At 42.7% G+C, this 14,092-nt stretch overlaps 1 protein-coding gene across 14 annotated transcripts in view; it reads right to left on the reverse strand.

Moving 5' to 3' along the window:
• The window catches only part of impdh1b (IMP (inosine 5'-monophosphate) dehydrogenase 1b), an 18,913-nt gene continuing 4,821 nt past the window's right edge, over positions 1-14,092 (reverse strand). For 5 of the 14 annotated variants that reach the window (XM_030439244.1, XM_030439251.1, XM_030439252.1 and 2 more), the window contains exons 2-17: positions 12,722-12,820; positions 12,492-12,572; positions 8,662-8,710; positions 6,888-6,989; positions 6,719-6,793; positions 6,562-6,567; positions 6,107-6,313; positions 5,934-6,021; positions 5,650-5,849; positions 5,289-5,379; positions 5,046-5,141; positions 3,665-3,808; positions 3,183-3,327; positions 2,954-3,097; positions 2,771-2,854; positions 1-2,198 (exon numbers count right to left, since the gene is read on the reverse strand). In XM_030439244.1, the coding sequence (XP_030295104.1) occupies positions 2,177-2,198; positions 2,771-2,854; positions 2,954-3,097; positions 3,183-3,327; positions 3,665-3,808; positions 5,046-5,141; positions 5,289-5,379; positions 5,650-5,849; positions 5,934-6,021; positions 6,107-6,313; positions 6,562-6,567; positions 6,719-6,793; positions 6,888-6,989; positions 8,662-8,710; positions 12,492-12,572; positions 12,722-12,820 (1,633 nt within the window). In that variant the 3' untranslated portion in view covers positions 1-2,176. Of the gene's footprint in view, positions 2,199-2,770; positions 2,855-2,953; positions 3,098-3,182; positions 3,328-3,664; positions 3,809-5,045; positions 5,142-5,288; positions 5,380-5,649; positions 5,850-5,933; positions 6,022-6,106; positions 6,314-6,561; positions 6,568-6,718; positions 6,794-6,887; positions 6,990-8,661; positions 8,711-12,491; positions 12,573-12,721; positions 12,821-13,477; positions 13,578-13,633; positions 13,976-14,092 lie in introns of those variants that run through there. The other 9 variants (XM_030439245.1, XM_030439255.1, XM_030439256.1 and 6 more) reach the window with 6 other exon arrangements.

Below are 14,092 nucleotides of genomic sequence, written 5' to 3' on the forward strand. Positions count from 1 at the left end.
TACAGTTTTAAGGTTTTTATTTTTGTATTTTTCTTTACCATACTGAACAGCAAAAGCAACATACTCTGTTGAGTGTTTTACTGTAAACATATTCAGAAGTGATATTCCTCAAAAAATCCACATGGATTTATTGATTGCCGAGTCGTTTCAATCCATCTAAAAAGCTTATTGTTTTGGTTGCTGGTTGCAGAAGTTATCAGTGTGTTCTGGCAACATATTGCAATTGATTGAAGGTGAAAACATCATTAAAAAAAAAATGCAACACTAAAAACAACAACTGTAAACCTAGTAACTCACTTAACACTATATTGGTGCTTTTTAGATGGACTAACAAGACTCAGTACTTGACAAATTAGACATTTAATAGACCTGAAGCTTCTCTTTAGATGTGAAACAATAACAAGCAGCCATCACTTCCAACTCAATATAGGTATATGTTTCTCCATATAATTTTTCACAAACATCTTGCAATTTTGTCCAATTGCAAGGCTTTTGTTAGTCAAGTGAACCCTGTGCAGGGTAAAGTACATCAGCACGTTAAGAGAAAGTAACTCAACCTTGAACGATCTGGGACTTTATTTAAAAAAAACTAAAAGAAAAAAAACAAAAAAATTACATCTGGCAAAGACGGACATCCAGTATGAAAGTGTTAGAAAAGCCTAGCCCTACACAAGCTGAATGATAACAGACACAGCGACACTGCTTCAAAGTAAGAAAAAGGAGGCGAGAAGGTGTGTAAGCATTATGCGTTTTCACTGAGCTGTGCAGCCTTTATATCCATCCTCGTTTCAAGGCATATCTCTGGTAAAATAAAAAAAGAAACAAAAAAAAAAAAACAGAAGGAAAAATGAACCTGTCATAGAGAACTTATGCCACATTGTGGGAACCCAGGAATGAACAAGCAACAAGGTAACAAGCATCTTGTTGCGCCAATTTGGTTTTTTGAGGTTACAAAAGAAGAGAAGTGTCAAAGGAAGTGTAAATACACTTGGCAGTACGTATGCAATTACAATAAAGCAGAATATAAATATAGCCGTGTTTGGCTTAGTGAAAAAACAAACATGCATATCAAAAAACGCTTCATGCTCAATTTGACGCCCTCGAGACTATACAGGTTTAATATAAAGTGTTTTTTTATCTAAAAGTATTCAAATGACGGGCGGAGAAAACGTATTCTCACTACGAACTTTTCCTTTTAAATTGATTTGACTTTTCTACCTGACTCTTCAGTTTTTGGTCCCCTCCATGCTCGACATATGATTATGCACCGAGACGGGACGCTGATTATTTGGCTCAGGAAGTCTTTGAAGGGGAGATAAATGTCCACAGTGGTAACGACTGCGGGGTTCAGTCTACTGATTGCGAGGATGCGAAATCGACTACATAATAATCGCCGTGGCCAGGATCTCGTACCTCAGGATCCGTAACACAGGAAGTAAACAATTATGCGCTGAAATATAAGCAGCTACTGTTCGTCAAGTAGCTTTAACTTGTGATGAATAAAAAAAAAATAAAAAAATGCAAACAGTAAGTAAGATTGCCACGATATACCGACACACTGCACAAAGAGAGACAAGTGTTGCGTCTTGCGTTCTGCTCTAGTGTGTTTGAGAACTGGGTGTGAGAGGCTTCCGACGAGGAGAGTGCTGGTAAGCGTGGATTTCCCCCCCCCCCCCCAAAAAAAGATGCTGATGGGGATCTGCACCATGGCTGTTTTTTTTAGACTTAATATTAACAGGACACATCAACACAGTGCACCTTCACTTTGTCTGTCCCGACACACACTGTTAAACTATTTTCACACACTCAACACTCACGCAGCTCATTCTCTCATAACCATCAACACACACACGCAGTAATTGGATCGCCTGCATACTCGAGATACAGGTGTGCATGTCGTTTCCGAAAACCCTGATACGCCGCTTCTTGAGTGCAAAATATCCCATGTGTTCAGGTGTCAGTTCGAAGGGTTCTCACTCTGCTGCGTTGCCCCTTTCCTCCCCGAAGCAGCTGGCTTGGATCGGAGAGTGTGTAACGGTGGGTACGATGCAGGGGGTGGGAAGAGAGGGTGTAGTGGGCGGTGCGTGTTTGAGCAGAAGTGGCGATTTTTAACATTTGGTCACTGTTGAATTGGGTTTGTCACGTGCACGGCTGGTCCGCACTCTTATCCCGGCGTTCAGTACAGCCGCTTCTCGTAACTGCGGAGACAGAAATGGGAGAGAAATCAGCACTTGCATCAAAATAAATGATTATGGCTGCCAGAAACACTCGCAAAAAAAAAAAACCCAAAAACCCACATTTGTCCTTTTTGATTAATCTAGAAAAGGATCGTACTGCAAGTCAAGCTAATGGGGATTAAAAATGCTTATACTCTTCGCTGCACTATCCCTTCTTTCTTGTCACTTTTGAGCAGGTTTGTCTTCTATTGCAGTGTCTGCTAATGTCAGGAACTACTAGGAAGTACAGTAATAATTGGAGCTGAGCTGTTTCTTAGCAACGTAATGATGAAATCATCTGTGAGAGGCAACAAAGAAAACGCAGTTGAATCTGCCATGCCTGCTTCGGGGCATGGCAGATTAAATAACCTTCTCTCGCTGGAAAAACAAACATGTTTCTGCTTCTAAAAATCTGTCTACCTTCCATTTTAAATGATAACCATACCTTTGAATCATATTTTATGTGCATGATTCCCTACAGAGAACATAGTGAAGTCTAAACGCTGAAGCAAAGACACCATGCACAAAAGATACAGGTTTGTTTTTGTACTTACGAGTGGAGTCCATGAACTCCTCCCTCCACCTGTGCAGACATGGTCCTCTTTTCAAACTTAAGCTCCCCAGAGTACATCATAGATCTGAGAGGGATAGACACATTGTCAAATATAAACACACATTAAAATCTGTGTTATGACCAGTCAGTCAATCACACACACACACACACACACACAACTCACCGGAGGACAGACAGGCTCTTTGCCCCGATGTCCTGGCAGCCATGCTGGATACCAGCTATCAGGTAAGGTATGAACTTGTGGATGGAGCCTTTGTCCTGGACCGAGCCCGACACACCCTGGGCTACCTTCACCTTGTCGCCCTCACTGTGGAAACAAATCAATTAATCTTCCTCTGTCAGATTAATGGCATAAGTAATAGTTTTTCCACAACTCTCAGCCTCCCACATACCTAAAATAGCGTTTCTGGCTGCTGGTGCTCTTCTCCATAGCGTCCAGTGAGCCCATACCGCGGTACTTTTTCAGCCGCACGCCGTCCGAGAAGAAATACTCTCCTGGAGCCTCGGTAGTGGCTGCTAGCAAGGAGCCCATCATAACTGGATTGGGAGACAGGAGGACAACTTTATTGTTATGAAGACTGGATTAAGTGAATTTGGAAGTGAATCTGTTCGGACATGACGGCCGACAAGTTTATTCACGTTGAGATATTTTTACTACTTCTCCTATGTCAAACAGAAAGACAAGATGATTTTAGTGAAAACCTTTCAAAGCACCTGAACGTGCAATACGCCTGCACAGAGGTGGCTGATAGAGACCGGACACATCTGGAGTCATTCAAGCCACTCAGCCCAAATAACTTTTAACTGTCCTGTAACTAATGCCTCTTTTTTCCAGTAACTTGTACAACACTAGTTATAACGTTTGAAGGCTCACCAGTCGACGCTCCAAGAGACAAGGCCTTCACCACGTGGCCCACAGTCTGAATCCCACCGTCAGCGATGACTGGCACACCAAAACGCCTGGCGTACTCCGCTACCTTGTACACAGAGGTCCCCTGGGGCCGCCCACATGCCATGACTAGAAGGTAGAAAACATATCAAACATGACTGCCATGGAAACTAATCCAGTAATAAAAATACAAATAAAAAAAAAAAGGTTAGATCAGACCATTGGGACCAAGAAAACTGCTTTAGGACTAGAGAAAGCAGTTTTGGAAGAAATGCTGTGTGAGTGCTGGACACTAAACTGCATAGCTGGCTTTAAGGATACAATATTAGTGATTACGTATGGATGTGGAATTATTTAAGGTTTGTTAGAAGGCACATGAATAGTTGGAAAAGTGTGGAAATAATGCTCTACTTTATTGATGTACAGTCTCACTGCAACAGTGCTGTTTATAATCTGTTTGTATAAACGTATTAAAGAAGAAAAAGTGTGGAAAAGATGAAAGATGCATGTTGATTGAGTCTTAATTGGGAGCTAAATTGCATAGCTGGCTGAACTTTGTATAATGAAGCAGCTGAAGGGTTATGAATAACATGTGGGAGCTGAACTGTATTGCTTCACTAAATGCTGGGTGTTAAACCGCATTGCTTGCTTGTATTTGTCAATAGACACAGCCTAAGGAGTATGAAGACCACTGGGAAAGACTAATCAGTATAAACTGGATTGAAAAGTTGTATTAATGTCAACCAATCAAAGATGTACAACAGTATATGGTTTCAGGCTTAACGTATAAATGTAAAAGTGTATGACTAGTTGGAAAAACAGTGTAAGCTGGAAGCTAAACTGCATAGCACACACATTTGTATGCTTCCTGCATTTGCACCAATTAAAAATCAACATTCATTTCACTGCTAACAGAGATGTTCCAAACAGCATCACGTTCATGTCCTTCTCCTACAACACGTTTCTTCTGCTCTCGTTGGTGAACCAGTCTTGAGCACGAGAGGCCAGTCCCCATGGCAACCCATAATGGGGCCTTGGCAGATCACCATGACAACGACGAGCGGTCTCAGGGTATTTGTTACCGTTGGCAACTGATAGCCTTTTCTCTTCACACTGTAGCTCGTTGCCAGTTTAGGAACAGGTGCAGCTACTGTAGAACTTGCCCCAATTTACTGTTTTGCCTACATTTAAATTCTACGCCAGCAGTTCCGCTCTCACAATGTTTTGTAACAACGTATTAACAGACATTAACCGTTTTATTTCCAAAGAAATACCATTTCTGTTTCTCTGGTACTCCAATATTGAGAAAGACTATATATGCTGCAACTATATTGAGAAGGTGGCACTGAAAAACAAGGATGATTACCTTCCTGCGTGATGCAAATGGAGCCGCAGCCCATGCCGACTCTCAGAGCGTCGACACCAGCGTCGATCAGATTCTTAGCCTGGGCTGCTGTAACCACTGTGAGGGAAAAAAGATGTAAAAAATGGTTAGCAAATGTGTGCAAACTACTCCATTGTGTTTAAATTGTAAGTCCTTTATATACACTGTCAATATTTATTACAGCAACAACAGCACCACCAGCAGACGTTTCACATTCACACTCACCATTTCCTCCTGCCACTTGCAGCTCCGGATATTTCTGTTTAATATAATTTATCATGTTGATCTGATACACAGAGTTGCCTTGTGAAGAGTCCTGAAATTACAAAAACAGATTTAAAATTTATATAATCTTCATTTTATGATAGCACAAAGTTCCCAGTAAGTCATACTAAATTAGGTCATGGAATTTCCACCATAATAATTGCCCTTCTGTTGGTCACAACACGCCCCCACACTTCCTGTTTGTCAGTGGAACTGATTACAGACAGTTTCAGATACTTTAAAGCAGCCTCTGCACAAACAAGCCTTCACGCACATTCAAACTGGCACCACTGGCAACACATACTTAAACAAAAAGACCCACCAGTACAACAACGTCGACTCCAGCCTGCACCAAAAGGTCCAGTCTGTACTTGTCGTCCTCCCTGGTGCCGATGGCGGCGCCACACAAAAGCTGTTTGCGTGAGTCTTTGGAGGCCAGCGGGTAGTCCCTGTTCTTCTTCAGATCTGTCCTGGCGATAATGGCCACCAGCTCGTCGTTATTATTTACAATTGGAAGCTTGCCTTGAAATAGAGAGGGGAAGTGAGGTTATTAAATCCAATAAGAGACGCTGATATCAAGTTTGTCAAACATGAACTTTTACTCACCTTTTTTACTGCGCTGCAGAATATCATTGGCTTCTTTCAGCGTAACACCAGCTGGAGCCACTACCAAGTCCTCCCTCTTTGTCATGGCCTTGAAAATAAACAGCATAATTTCAACCTACGAAAACATTTTTAAACTCCTTGATATGCAGTTTCTTGAAATCATAAACACACACCTCCTCCAGAAGTTTATCGTGGTCCTTCTCAGACAGGAAGTCGATATCTCTGGAGGTGACGATGCCCACCAGCTTGCTGCCCATTTTGCCCGTCTCCGTGACAGGAATGCCAGAGAAGCCGTGTCTCACTTTGGCCTCAGCCACATCCCCGACCGTGTGGCGCGGACTCATCACAACTGGGTCCGTGATAAAGCCCTGCTCAAACCTCTGGAAAGCGAGAGAAACCAAGCCAACCATGACTATCATGATGATTATTAATAGCTTATTTTTCCTTCTTTGTGCTTGCAAAGCAGCAAAAGCAGCGTCAAAACCAAACAATAATTGTAGGTTAATACGCAAACACAACCATAAAACAGTTAGAAACAAAAACACACACACAAAAAAAAAACAAATAAAAAACACATACACACAAAAATAACAAATAAAAAACACATACACACACAGAAGACAATTACCATAGCCTATACAGAGACAAGACAACAAGAAAGATTAAAGGTAATGATGTGAGAATTAGGTAAGGTTGAGGTTTGTACTATTGTTGTACTCTTTCAGACAATTTAACATAAAACAATTAATCACAAAAAAAGATTTTGAGGGCTAATCTCCGTTTACCTTGACCTTGCGGACCTCGTTGGCCTGGAATTCTGGTGTGCAGTTGTGGTGAATGATGCCGATGCCTCCCATTAGCTGCCAAATCCAAAAGCAACATGTTAACTTTGGTCCAAAGCAAGAAATGTCAAAACTGCTGAAATATTAGATAGATTTATAAGTCGCTGCTTACCGCCATAGCGATCGCCATGGCCGACTCTGTGACCGTGTCCATGGGGGAGGAGATGAGAGGGGTCTTCAATGTGATCTTCCTGGTCAGCGCCGATGTCAGGTCCTGGGAGACAGAAAGAGGGCAATGCATTTTTTAACATCTTCACTAAAGAGGAGTTTGTTTCTGTTATTTTGCAAAGCAGCCACCAGGGGGCAGACTACACTTGGCAGATGCACAATGCACTGCACAGAAGTGTCTTCATGTTTCAACAGCACTTAACCTCGAAGGACAGAGGTTAACGAGGCCAATCTAAGCAGACATTTTGTTTTGAGTAAATATTTACTCAATTTAAAAAAAAGGTGCATTACGTAGTTTTGGGGATGATGTTTTAAATCAGAAGAGAATTCTCTATTTTCCCTCTGACAGCAGCATATTTATTCAGTTTGTATTATAACCTCATACTGAAATTATGAGTTTGAAATTCTGAGTTTGAATTTCTTCTCCGAAAGTACATAGTGCCCCTACAAGCTTTATCGTGTCATAAAGAATAAGCCTGTGCTATGCATGGTCCATCAAGAACACGATCCTTCCTCTCAGAAGGAAACCAGACACTGAAAATGGAAATGAGCCTCAATACTGTATCTCCAAACAGCCACATTCGAGTTTCACATCTATCCACAACAGCAGCGCCAGATTTTGTTATCTTCACCTGTCTGTGTGAAAATAACGACATTCCAGCACATGGGAAAACCAGCAAATGAGCTCCACAGTGTCAGAGCTTTTGCTCCTTATCAGCGACAGACATAAACTACGGAGGCTTTTCTCAGGGGCTCCCTGGGAAGGTGTGAGAAAAATCTACTAACAACACTTCTCCATTTAGTGCAGCGCAACCTGCGAAATTCAACTGAGGGTTAGGAGAGAATGTCGGGAGCATCACAAGCTCGAAGAATTTCCCACAACCGCTCGACGCACATGTGGCCCCTCTTCGTGTTTCTCGCACCTTCCACATGTGCCCCAGAGATATTACACATTACAGTCCGGTCTACTGACTCACTGACAAGTACTCCATTTAAAAAGTTGTGATGGAGGCAAAATGTGGTCGCATTCGTGTTATTCAAGCTTGACTGGATTTTCTATCCAGCTGAACAAGCTTGGGCCGAGACCAAGACTCGACCCATGACAACAGGACGAGTCCGCCAAGCATCTCGCAAAGCGACGACAGCTCTCTGACTCTGAAAGCAATGGCGAGAGATTAGAGATATCAATTAGATTAAAACCTTCTGAGATGGACGAAGCAGAAGAGAGGGATTTCATCTAAAAGCCCCGAGATTAACTCTCCCTGTCATCTGCTGAGAGAGCTGGATGAGCAGCCGACCAGACACAAATGTAAACACAAGGGTGAGGCAGCAGCCAGTGGGTGACCACATCGGGCAAAAATAGCAGGGCAGACGCGAAAGAGAAGAAATGATGCAGACAGTTCCAAAGGGGCGAAAACAAGACTGCTTTTGTAGAAAGCTGTGGTTATAAAAAGAAGTCTGGCATAAAGAGTTTGTTTCACTGTAATAAGGCTGATGGCTTAGGAAGTGGCTCTGCCAAGAACAGCCTGTGTGCTAACACTGCCACGTCGTACGTTTATCAGCACGAGAGGGGTGCCGAACAAACCTCTCCTTCGAAAACAACCAGGAATGTCTTTTCTAAGATGTCACGGTGAAGTGCAACAATCTCCTCGAGCACCAACAAGACCTTCCATGCCCTTTGGTACTCTCATAGTGTCCGTTTGCACACGCATACTCACCACTTCGTCTGAGGTGAAGTCGATGAAGCCAGGTAAAATCAGGAAGTCACTGAAAGACAGAAATGAAAATGGAAAGTGAGGCGCTAATGCAACTTAGAGACACTGAAGGTTAAAAGCACACAGAGCCCGACATGCTTAAAAACAGGAATAAATATTTTTAATAACACCGCCAAATATCTCCAAGCAAAAGAGGAGTGAGAATGTTTTCCTACATTCTGAGTAGCTCACAGTCAACAAGGTGAATTTGAAAGCAATCAAATGCGAGTACTATTGGACAAGACTGCGTTTAAAAAAGGATAACAAGATCATACCAATATTAAAGAACTACAATGAACATTGGATTAAATATTTGCTAGACATTAAATCAATCTTGTCTGATCTTTGTGCTCATTTCTCTCCATTAAGGGACAGTTCACCACAAAAATAAAAATACATCATTTGAGTTATCTGTAGCCGTAGAGATGTCGACCTTCTCTCCCATATAATGGAACTAGACGGCCGGTCAGCTTGTGATGCAAGCAAAATAAAAAAATAAAATGCATCTGAAAACAGCAATGACCAGAAATCATGACACAGAACTTGCCGTAAGCAGTTTCATGTAGGAACCATTTTCTTTCTACCAAACCACCGTGCAGAAGGAATGAAGGAGGTTTGGGCTTGTGATAGCTTTGATACTTTTATGGCACCGACAACATTGCCTCGATAGTCTCATCATTCGCTACCAAAATTTCTGTCTCGAGGCCCGCAGGAAAAAAAAAGTTACACCCTGACACGGCGCTCACCAACTGTTTATGAAATCTGTTCGGTACAAATATGACATTACACAAAGTTGGTATCATTCAGGAACTGGTGTCCAATATCTTAATTTGTTTTTAATGATACAGTTGGCAGGTGTAGTTCAGTAGAAAATAAAAATAGTTCCTACATGAAACTGCTCGCAACGAGGTCTGTGGATTATCTTGAGTAACATCTCTACGACCGATATCTCCAAAACTGTGCAGCTCACACTTGTACTAAATGGATACGATGAGTATAAATATGCATTTCTAATTTTGGGGTGCACTGTCCCTTTAAAAAAAAAAAAAAGTCAACTAGGACATGCCGCACAGTTCAGAGCCTGCAACCTATTGTTGGATACTCTTATGTCTCTTCATGGGTCCCAGAATATCACTAAGTAGCATAGTGGCTGAGGACAGACACTGAGTGCGCCCTGTACTCGTTAAAAAAGCTACAGCTGACCTCTTTCAGCTCTTGGCCTGTGTAAACACAATGAGCGGTAGAAGGAGATGAAGTTGGGGAGCGAGAGCTAAACACAGGAATGGTGTGTTTGGTTTTACAAACCAAGAGTCTGTATGCATTTTGAGGGTGTTTTTTGGCAGATGGGTGTGAAAACAGGCAGGGGAATAAGGGAAGGCTTTGTGAGCCATGTGGACGGTGGGAAAGTGGCGGGGACGGGGAACAGAGGGAGAGTATTGTGAAACAGGTGAGCAGTACAGGTGGACATAAGAGCGTAAATGGGAGTGAGAGGTGAGAGAAAAAGATCTCAAATCTCAGTGTGGTTGTAGAGAAAGGAAGGTCTGAAATAGTCGGACTGGTTGGGACACTTGAAGGGAGGAGACCCTGCATGTTTGTCTCCTCACTTCGCCACCCAGAAACCAAACGTCAGCGCGGAGACAAGCAGGAAGCCCGGCAGGCATCTGCTTGCATTTAACGGCAGCCCACAAACCTCAGCTGCAGCACACACACACACGCTGCACCTACTGACTCTGGGTCAGCGCTACAGACACGCCTCATTGTGTTTGCCTCTAAAGAAAACACTTGGTCTTGTGATGCCTCATTGTGGTGTCATTTGAATGTTAAATGTAGACAAATGCATGACGTTAAGTGGGAGTGTTTCAGAGTACAACCAAAGGCCAAGACTGGTGCTTTCCTGCTTGTACAGATGCCCTGGGCGTACGCAGGAGAATCTATCGTAGTATGCCCACACCTAAACATCCAACAGAGAAACACGCCATTTGGAAATGTCGGAGTGGATCTCTGAGTAACATCCGTACGTCTGACGCACATGGATTGGTTTGTGTGGAAAAGACACCGACAGTAGACTATTATTACACTATGGTTGGCTTCAGGAATGCTTTTACTGCTGTGGTTCACACTGCATTATGATCTTATAGGAGAGGTTTTGGTTTTTCCAGGCAACTCACACTTTAGCTTTAAAATGTAAGACAGATTTTATGATCGTCAAATGACCGTCTGTGATCTCTTAGAATGCTGCCTAAGAGGCACTTTTGGATTTGATTACAGGGATGTTTGTGTAACAGTATTTTATGTCTAAAAAATACAGAGCTACTAATAAACCTTATGATTCGCCCATCTCCGTCTTTTTTCCCAGGCAGAAAACACCGGTGCACCTTCACTTTCAGGGCCATTTTAGCGAGCACTGAAAGAAACATGATGTTCAAGAGTTGCTTCATTGAAGACATGATTTCTACACCTGGTAGAAGGTCACAGGAAGCTGTGTCTCTTTCAAAGCCGTTTCTGTCTTCCTGTGTTTGCATCTCAATTTCTGTGGGCGGATTACTTTCTGTTTCCCACTAATAAAACAAAGAAACTAGAGACAAATGATCAATATCCTGCTGTCAAGGTCACTGGAAGGATAAGTGTTGATAAAGTCATTGGAGGCTTAAAGATTTGTTTCAAGCGGACAGAAATATTACATGTGCTTCAAAGAAATGTAGCAAACCTACCAGTGGTAACTGTATTCGTCACACTTGGGTATTAGGAGTTGAGTATGAGGACAAACGGCTTGCGAAGACGAGCGATGCAGACTCGCTCATCCTGCCCAAAATCCTCCTGCTTTCCACATGATGTCAAATCAGGCGATCATGTGCCAAACTGCCCTTTGGTCGTGTCGCGCTTCATTACGGTGTGGAGAGGTTATTCAATCACACGCGGACATAATCACGCACCAAGACGTTTTCTATTTAATTAGCTTCCTAAAGGAGGAGTTGCGTGATTAGAGCAAAGATCTCTAATATTAATGTAGCTTTGGTGCTCAGATGATGACGCAGTAATACGGACAATCATCTACCGTATATATTTAAAAGAATAACGTATCGACTAATGGTCCTTCTGAGAATGCTGAGAGGGAAGGTTCAAGCATTGATTGTAGTGGTTGTTAGGATCTGAGGCAAAGAGGGAAAAGCACTGAGATGGATTTAATTAGGAGATGTTTTAGAAGAGCCTCTACAGGTCCAACAACCTCTACAACTGAGCTGCACAATGCTTTGCTTCTTGTTATTCATGATTAAGAAAATAAAGAGTGATTATATGTATACGTACAGAAAAACATTTCAGAAAGAAGAAAAAAGCACAATGAGTTCTAATACAAAGCATTTCTCGTTTGTCACAAGAGCAGAGTGAGGTTCGGTGAAAAAAAAGGCAGGAAATTAGGGTGTAATTAGTAGTTTTATGACAGCAAAGTATTTGAAAAAGAAAGGGCACGAGCTGCTCTGTAAAGCACGATGCACTCACAGGACAGATCGGGCTCTTTGATGGGTTAGTTGAAGTCAACAAAAGCAGTTACGTCACCAGGAAGCAAATTTGATCCCCATGACCAAGATCAGGTTGAGCATACCAACAAGCCCTTCATTTATCTACTGCATTCATGGACTTTGAAATCACGCCAGATTGATGATTTTTAGCATCTTAAGTAGTTTGCGTGGAAGGACAGTCATTTGCTTCCCTCTTACAAATTCACAAGTTGAATTAACAAGAGGATTTTTGACAGCACAGTTTCAAAACAGTTTGAAGAGGACTGTTCTACTCACTTGTAAGTCAACCCATCTCCTTTAGAGCATAGCTCTTCAGCCGTATGACCATCGGAGACAACGCACTGTTGGTCAGATCTGCTGATTCAAAATGTGTTGGCCATTACAAAGCACTGCTGCGCACACTTCACCCACCACTGCGCGCTAGGTGAGGTGTTAAAATAAGGAGACCTTACTTTGATATAATTTATCACTTTACTCAGATTTAACATTTAGGATGCGAGACTTACTTGTACGTGAGGCCGTCTCCGATTGAGAAGAGCTGCTGGGCTGAGAGTCCGTCTTCTGGGACGTAGCCTGTGCCACCGCTGATTAGGTAATCTGCCATGCTGCAAAAATAATGAGAGGCAACTTCAATCAGCTGTGCAGCTCAGGACTCAAGACACAGATGTTCATGATGCTCTGCAACAACACTGCACATCCTCTTTGCAGGCAGAGCTCTGGTGACCTTCTCATAGGGAGACAGATAACCATAGCAACATCAACATTTCCCAGACAGCGGGGGGGGGCCAGTGCGCCTGCGCGGCAGGTGCAAGATGCAATCGCTTCATCCGCTTCCACAAACAAGCGATTAATGATCCAGAAATAAACTTCTAACAAATTAATATTAAATTGCACGCCTACTGTAGCGACACCACGGGAGGTTAAACACAGTCAGTTAACATAAAATGACACGTAAAGTTCAACACAACACATGCGTCACGGTAGGAATCCTTCGAATTTGCGCTCAAAAAGCGTATTGCCTGCCTCTCCAGCTAAAATATTATTAAAATTATTATTTACAGGACAAAAATCGACCGAAGATGACAACTGACAACATCGCAGTCGTCCCCACGCGACCGCGCGTCTGAGCCAAAACATGGCCGGGTGACCCACTAACATCCAACTGAACCGCTACACCTACTGCCACACGCCTTTTATAAATACATTTTACGAAATCCACGTATATTAGCACTTTTAAAAACACAGATTAATTAAAACCTTACCCCTTAAAAGAACAGAGCATCCTCAAAATGTCTCCACACTACGTGAGCGTCAATGTCTACTTACTGGCCTGGTGACCTACATTACATGATCAGCAGCTAGCAAACATCAGCTGCTGTCACTGCAACCGTCGTGTTTCACAAGAATTTACTTCATACCTGTCTTTGTGGTTTATATCGTTAAACGACAACGCAGCATCCTCGCCGCGAGTCATCCGTGTTGCATCATTAGCCATGCTAGTCGCTGTGTTAGCATCCCCTCACCTCAGAACTACGTACGCCCCTACATGAGTTGACGTTTATTAATAGTCATCGTCTTTTGGGGGCGTTTAATACACGCCGAATTAAAGACCGGCTGCATTTAGATGCTGCATGTTGTTAAATTTTTCTATATCTCGTAAAACGCCCTTTCGAGGACAGATGCAACACTAATTTAGCAGATTCATGAAGCGAGTTTGGCGTCGGATTGCAGGCGTTCCCCGAGCTCCATGCCAACTCCATGCGTGTGCAGGCAGGTTGATAAGACTGTATCTCACATGTTCAGGAACACGAAGGAGAGGCATTGTACCACATGTTAACCCGAGTTAAATGAACACAGCGTGCCATTAACCCACATGA

This window comes from Sparus aurata, chromosome 14, assembly GCF_900880675.1.
Source record: "Sparus aurata chromosome 14, fSpaAur1.1, whole genome shotgun sequence".
Lineage (NCBI taxonomy): Eukaryota > Metazoa > Chordata > Actinopteri > Spariformes > Sparidae > Sparus > Sparus aurata.